We start from the raw sequence: 6507 nt of genomic DNA on the forward strand, positions 1-6507 counted from the left end.
GTCTTGTATACTTGATAGAACTAAGAAGCACATTCCTCACGTGTCTTACTGTTTGTTTTATAGGCCTGTCTAATCTTTGGCTAAAAGGTGGACTTCAGAAATGGCTTCGGTTCTGAGTTAGCAGGGTGTCTGGGGGCCATAATTTTGGGGTTCCTCCAGTCTCTGTCAGACCAGTAAGTCTGGTCTTTTTTTGTGAATTTGAATTTTGTTCTACATTTTTCTCCCACTCTGTTCAGAACCCTGTATTGTGATCCCTGTCAGAGTGGTCGGTAGTGGTAGCCAGGCACCATCTAGTTCTGGGCTCACGCTGGTGAAGGCTGTGGTTCATGTGTTCCATTTGTCCTTTGGATTAAATCATTTTCCTTGCGCCTTTGGTCTTCTTCATTCTCCTTTGCTCCAGACGAGATGCGACCAATAGATATACCTTAGATGGCCACTCCCAAGCTTTAAAGACCCCAGATACTACTCACCAAAGTAGGATGTAGAACATTTCATGAACTATGTTATGCCAATTGACCTATATGTCCCCCGAGCCCATGCTCGCCAGCCCTCAGCCCCAGTAACTCAGTCCCTCAAGGTGTTTGCATGTGTCTAGGAAGCTTCTATGACTTTGCTTTGGTCAAGCTGTGCTGACTTCCCCTATATTGTATGCTGTCTTTCCCGTCCCGTAAGTTCCAACTTGTCTACTGTCTAGTTAGTGATTTCTCCTCTCCACTCCTCCCCTCCCTCATAATCACTAAACACACTTTCATGAATTGAATTGTGTCCCCTAAAAATACCTGCCAACTTGGCTGGGTCACGATTCCCAGTACTGTATGAATGTGTACCATTCTGTAATCTGATGTGATTTCCTTACGTGTCATAATCTCGATCACTATGATGTAGTAAGACATATTAGCAACAGTTATACTGATGAGGTATACAAGATTGGATACTGTCTTAAGCCAATCTTTTTTGAGATATAAAAGAAAGAAGCGAGCAGAGACACATAGGAACCTCATACCATCAAGAAAGCAGTGCCGGGAGCAGAGCACATCCTCTGGATCTGAGGTTCCCACGCAGAGAAGCTCCCAGACCAGAAGAAGATTGATGACATGGACCTTCCTCCAGAGTCAACAGACTAAGTTTTCCCTTGGAGCTGATGCCCTGAATTTGGACTTGTAGCCTACTAGACTGTAAGAGAATAAACTTCTCTTTGTTAAAGCCATCCACTTGTGGTATTTCTGTTACAGCAGCACTAGATGACTAAGACACACACTAAATGTGGTAGTCGTCAAGCCTCATTTAAAACAAAGTATGTGACTACTGTAATCAAAGCTTACACCAAACATACCTGCTTTGATTTAGGGACAGCAATCATAACTTTAGGGCCATAATGAACCTTAGTGGCTAACAAGCTACATCATTTTACAGATTATTTAATAATCTTGCAGTTATGTACAAGAATGACCAATATTTTAGAAACGGTTTTGAAAACTTTGGAGGCATGAGAACCATCTATTAATTTTCTTCAAAGGTTTAAGGATACCTCACCCATCAATGCCTAAAGAAAGGTTCACTTGGAACCAGTATCCAAGTGATCTAAAGAATGTAATACTGAAGACTGTAAAGTGTATGATGAAAAATGTATCGTCTTTAGGAGCACCTTTCATCGAGATGCACACAGTCTCAATGGTAGACATTCTCTCTGTACCCCCAAGAGGCTCACAGAGCTTGCATAATGTCCCCAGTAAGTCTACAGGTAGGCCTTCTATGGTTGTAGAATATGCTACTTCTCTACTTTCCTCTTTATTGTTCTTCTTTCTACTTTCTTTACACTAAGTTAAAAGTAGATAATTTAGGCTGGAAGATTATTCAGGCTTTATTACTACTGATAACTACTCACCCGCAATCCAATACATGTTGCATACTTCCAAGTCATATAATTCTTTGGAGTGGAAGCTGTTTTACTTGTATCCTATTCCTTTACAACTAAAAAAAGAATATTATTATTTATTACCTTTATAAGTTGAAATAAAGTTTTTTGGTAATGAAAATGTAAGCTTCTGGAATTGTACCATTTAGCACATGATCATATTAATAATTAGCATAATACTATTTATCCAACTTAAAAAAAACTGCAAGATATTGTATTACACACATACACACAAAAGGAACTAACTCTTTTCCACAAATATTTAAAATGTAAGCAACTAAATATCTCCTAAAAATGAAGTTACGTTAAGAGCTAGACAAAAGACAGATAACCCACCAAAGATTTTTCCAAACTTACGTCAGTTAAACACACCTGGTTGCTGGCCCTCAGGTACAGCAATCGAATTATCTAAAATAAAGTACTGATTAAGTCACAATCATGAGACTCTCAAACATTCTCAACCTATCAAGCCTGCATCCTGCCCCTAGGACCAGTCTTGTCCCTCACTCCTCAACAAAGGTTTATCACAGATAGGCCCAAGAACAAACAGATGTTCAGAAAACTGCTACTCAAGTGTACCTCTTGGTCCTACAGCTGAAGCCTGGTGACAAGAGGTCATAAGTCACTGTCTTAGTTATCTAGTGCTGCTCTAACAGAATTATCACAAGTGGATAGCTTTAACAAAGAGAAGTTTATCCTCTCATAATCGAGTAGGCTACAAGTCCAAATTCAGGGCGTCAGCTGCAGGGGAATGCCCTCTCTGTCAGCTCTGGAGGAAGGTCCATGTCATCAATCTTCCCTTGGTCTCGGAGCTTCTCTGTGCAGAAATCTCAGGTCCAAAGGACGCGCTCTGCTCCTGGCACCGCTTTCTTGATGGTATGAGGTTTCCATGTATCTCTGCTCGCTTCTCTCTCTTATATCTCAGAAGAAATTGGCTTAAGATACTATCCAATCTTGTATACCTCGTCATATAACTGCTGCTAATCCATGTTATTAGATCATACTGATTGAATTTAAAACACATAAGGAAATCACATCAGATTACAAAATGATACACAACCATACAATACTGGGAATCATGACCCAGCCAAGTTGACAGATATTTTGGGAGGACACAATTCAATCCATGACAGTCAGCTTGCTCCACCACTGCCAACAGCAACCAACAGTTGCAGGAAGAGCCTTAACTCAGATTCTCCATCCTTTTAAAGTTTTCCCCGTTACCCTAAGCCTTGACAAGAGCATTAGAAACAAAATCATTTTAAAGTTAACTTACACATCTAGTTGTTCACTTTCCAATTTGATCAGGGAACGTACGGCCTAGATTTCACCAGTAACCTAAAATATGCACGAATTCTTTAACAAACTTTCAGAAATATAATTCATATTAAAATTAAAATATACTCCCATTTCCACCCCTACAACATGGCATCATTTCACGTCAATTTGTTACAAATACATGTAATCCTCTCAAAAAAATTTTTTAAACATGGCTGTTACTATTTTGTACTAGCTACCGTACATCAAACAATTTAGACTTTTTTTGATAAGATATCAGATCTTTCTACGGATGACAAAGGCAGTTATTTTACACTAAACAAGCATAAAAAGAGTACTTAATCCGTGCTAACTGAACAGATGTGATATGGCTCTTTTCAAGTTAAGGTCAGATTTACTGTGACCTAGTCCTCTAGGGTCGTTTCCAACTGCAAGATTTTGTGATTTACAATACACCAAACGTAGGAAGCAGCATCCAAAATTTGGGCCTCACACAAATCAGACAGGGTTTTCAGGGGATTGAGGCTCGCCTCTGTTAAATTTTGAAATTTCTTCTTAAGAATCAGATACTAGAAACTATCAAGTTAACGTTTTTGCTTAAATCTGTAAAACAGGTTACTACTCCATTCAGTATAATTTAGAGTGACACAGGAAATAGGATTCAAAAATTACTGAATTAGCTCATTTTTATAATTCACTGTACTGTGAATTCAAGTTTACCCGATGAAAATCTTTAGTACTTCTGCACTACTCCTCAAAATGTTCCTACACCAGGATTCTCTCCACCTAGGAACAGCCTCATAAGCAAGATGCCAAAGCTCTCTCGGAAACCTCCAAAGCAGGGTGTATTTCCTGATCGAACAAAGAGCAACAAAGAAGTGGGTGGGAACCACCTCTCACAGAAGCAAGCAAAGACCCATTGAGACTGAGCTACAACACAAGCATTAACAGCTCCACGTTTCCCCACCGCCTCCTCTTATTTCCCGGGAAGGGTAACTGCCTCAAACTCGAAAACCCTAATTTTTATTGCGGAAGTGGAGCCCTTTCATTTGAATCCCCCAAAAGTGGCGCTCAAACAACCCAGCGAACAAAGGAGAGCGACAGAGCCCACGGATAACACAGGTGGGAGTGTGCCGCAGCCAGAATAGGGCCCACATCCTCAGTCACTACTCCTCAGTAGCAACCCGGGTGGACCAGTTGAGGGTGAGGCTGGAGGCGGAGATAGGAGAAGACGTACTGGCCAGAGACGGCAGGGACCCGAAGGGAGGTTGCGAAGGGCAAAGCGGGCGGGGACTCGAGAAAGAGAGGGGGCTGGAGGGGCGGGGCTCCCACGGCCGCAGGGCTTTGTGTGGAGTCGGGCCCGGGGTAGATAGTTTGATCTGGGGGGAGGGGTCGGGTGCAGGAGGCAGGAGCAAAGAACCCCAAACCTCCGCTTCCACGAGTGGTAGGCGGGAGAAGCGCAAGAGAGAGCCGTCCCCTTTGCTACTATCACGAAGCCGGGGTAGGCCGCCGCCATCCCCAGAGGCGACCACTTTGGGGGCGGCGGGCCGCACTGCCAGAGGAAGGGGAGCAGAAGCGAAGTGGGGCGTCCCTCCAGCTCCCGTCCGCGGGGCCGGTCGGGGCGGAGAGATCTCCCACTGGTAGCGCCAGGTCGGGAATGGGTTAAGATTCAGTCAAATATCGGTCCCTCCTCCTTCACACCCCCAGCACCGGCGCCCACTCGCGACGGCGGCCTCGGAGCCGCGCCTGGTGCGGCCCGGGCCTGCAGCCCCAGCCCTGCCCGTCCACCCTCCTGGCCTCTCACCATCGTAGTAGTAACAGACTTTCTTCTTGCCGCCTCCCTGACTGTACGCCATGGGCTCCCCGGCCACAGCCCCCTCCGGGCTCCGGCTCCTCCTCCTGCTGCTGCCGCGGCTCGGCGGGTAGAGAAGAGGGCAGGGGCTAAGGTGGAGATGGTATTCTCTCAAGGAAGGGAAGGCCGGAGGGAGGAGAGGAGGGGTCGGTACCACCCAGCCAAGGGGCCGAGATCTCGGAGTGGGGGGTGGCAGCCGCGCCAACTCGCGACACTGGGGAGGGGGAGGGGGCAGCTAAACCACCTCCGGAGGCCGTGGGGAGGTGGGACGCGTCCACTGTGGCCTCTAGAGGGGAGGAAGGAGCACGATTAGAGAAAGATGGTCGCTTCACTGTTGGGTTGAGTCCTAACGCTGAACAAACAATTTGCGGAGGGCACCGCCAAGTACAGTCGCAAAACGAGAAAAAAAGGCAGTCTTTCTCTCCGCAGGTAGATAAAGGGAGCCTGGAGACAAGTTGACGTTCTCCCCCTCGGATCTTCACACAGTCGTTGCGCTTGTCCCGAGCCTGCGCAGTCAGCGCCTTCCCAACTGTAGCCTTCGGCGTCTAGACCCCCTCTGTGTCGTCCCTCGCCGTTCCCCTCCCCCACTGTCGCGAAGCTCCAACTCGAGCGGACCACGTGCCGTTAGCCCGGCGGGAAGAGAGCTGCAGCCCAAGGCTCGTGTACGTGGCCCAGTTGGTTTTCTCATTTGTTCATTCATTCATTCATTTTTTTGCTGACAATTGCTCCGAGGTACTGGACTTTTAAGAGGGCCTGTTAAAAACGTCAAGAACAGCGTTCTGGCTGGGTTTGAATAACCACGTAGGGAACGTTTACGTGTAAGGCAAGGTTCTAAGCATTTGTGTTTATAATATATTCCATCTCTACCTATAATAACCCAAAACCAAACTCACTGCCATCAAGTCAATTCCAGTAGGACAGAGTAGAACTGCCCCATAGGGTTTCTAAGGCAGTGTAAACTTTACGGAAGTGGAGTGCCACATCTCCCGTAAAGCGGCTGGTGGGTTCCATGGGATCACCGACCCTTCGGTTAGCAGCTGAGTGCTTTAACCACTGCGCTACCAATAAATGAAACCAAACCTATTGCCCTTGGTTGATTCCAACTCATAGAGACCCTATGGGACAGAGCAGAACTGCCCCATAGGGTTTCCTAGGAGTGGCTGGTGGATTCGAACTGTGGCGTTTTGGTTAGCCGCTGAAGGCTTAACTGCTGCGCCACCAAGGCTTTGCTCCACCAGTAGATACACATTATATCATTATAGGATTGTGTAGTGGTTAAAGTGCTGGGCTGCCAACCTACAGGTCAGTGTTGTCACTGAACTCACCAGCTGCTCTGCAAGTGAAAGATAGGGCAGTCTGCTTCAGTAAAAATTTCAGCCTTGGAGAGACTATCTGGCCGTTCCACTCTGTCCTATAGAGTCACTGTGAGTCAGAATTGACTGGATGGGTTTGGTTTTGGGTT

General features: G+C 46.0%; 1 protein-coding gene across 3 annotated transcripts in view; it reads right to left on the reverse strand.

Moving 5' to 3' along the window:
- Positions 1 to 5324, reverse strand: part of HDAC2 (histone deacetylase 2) — a 32783-nt gene extending 27459 nt beyond the window's left edge. The window contains exons 1-3 of one of the 3 annotated variants that reach the window (XM_023727693.1): positions 3192 to 4158; positions 2273 to 2323; positions 1886 to 1971 (exon numbers count right to left, since the gene is read on the reverse strand). Coding sequence is in view for 1 of the 3 variants with exons in the window: in XM_004372480.3 (XP_004372537.1) it covers positions 4998 to 5049 (52 nt within the window). In the remaining 2 variants the exon portion in view is untranslated. Of the gene's footprint in view, positions 1 to 1885; positions 1972 to 2272; positions 2579 to 3191; positions 4159 to 4997 lie in introns of those variants that run through there. The other 2 variants (XM_023727692.1, XM_004372480.3) reach the window with 2 other exon arrangements.
- Between the last annotated feature and the right edge of the window lie 1183 nt (positions 5325 to 6507).

Source organism: Trichechus manatus, unplaced genomic scaffold (genome assembly GCF_000243295.1).
Source record: "Trichechus manatus latirostris isolate Lorelei unplaced genomic scaffold, TriManLat1.0 scaffold00017, whole genome shotgun sequence".
In the NCBI taxonomy this organism is placed as follows: Eukaryota; Metazoa; Chordata; class Mammalia; order Sirenia; family Trichechidae; genus Trichechus; species Trichechus manatus.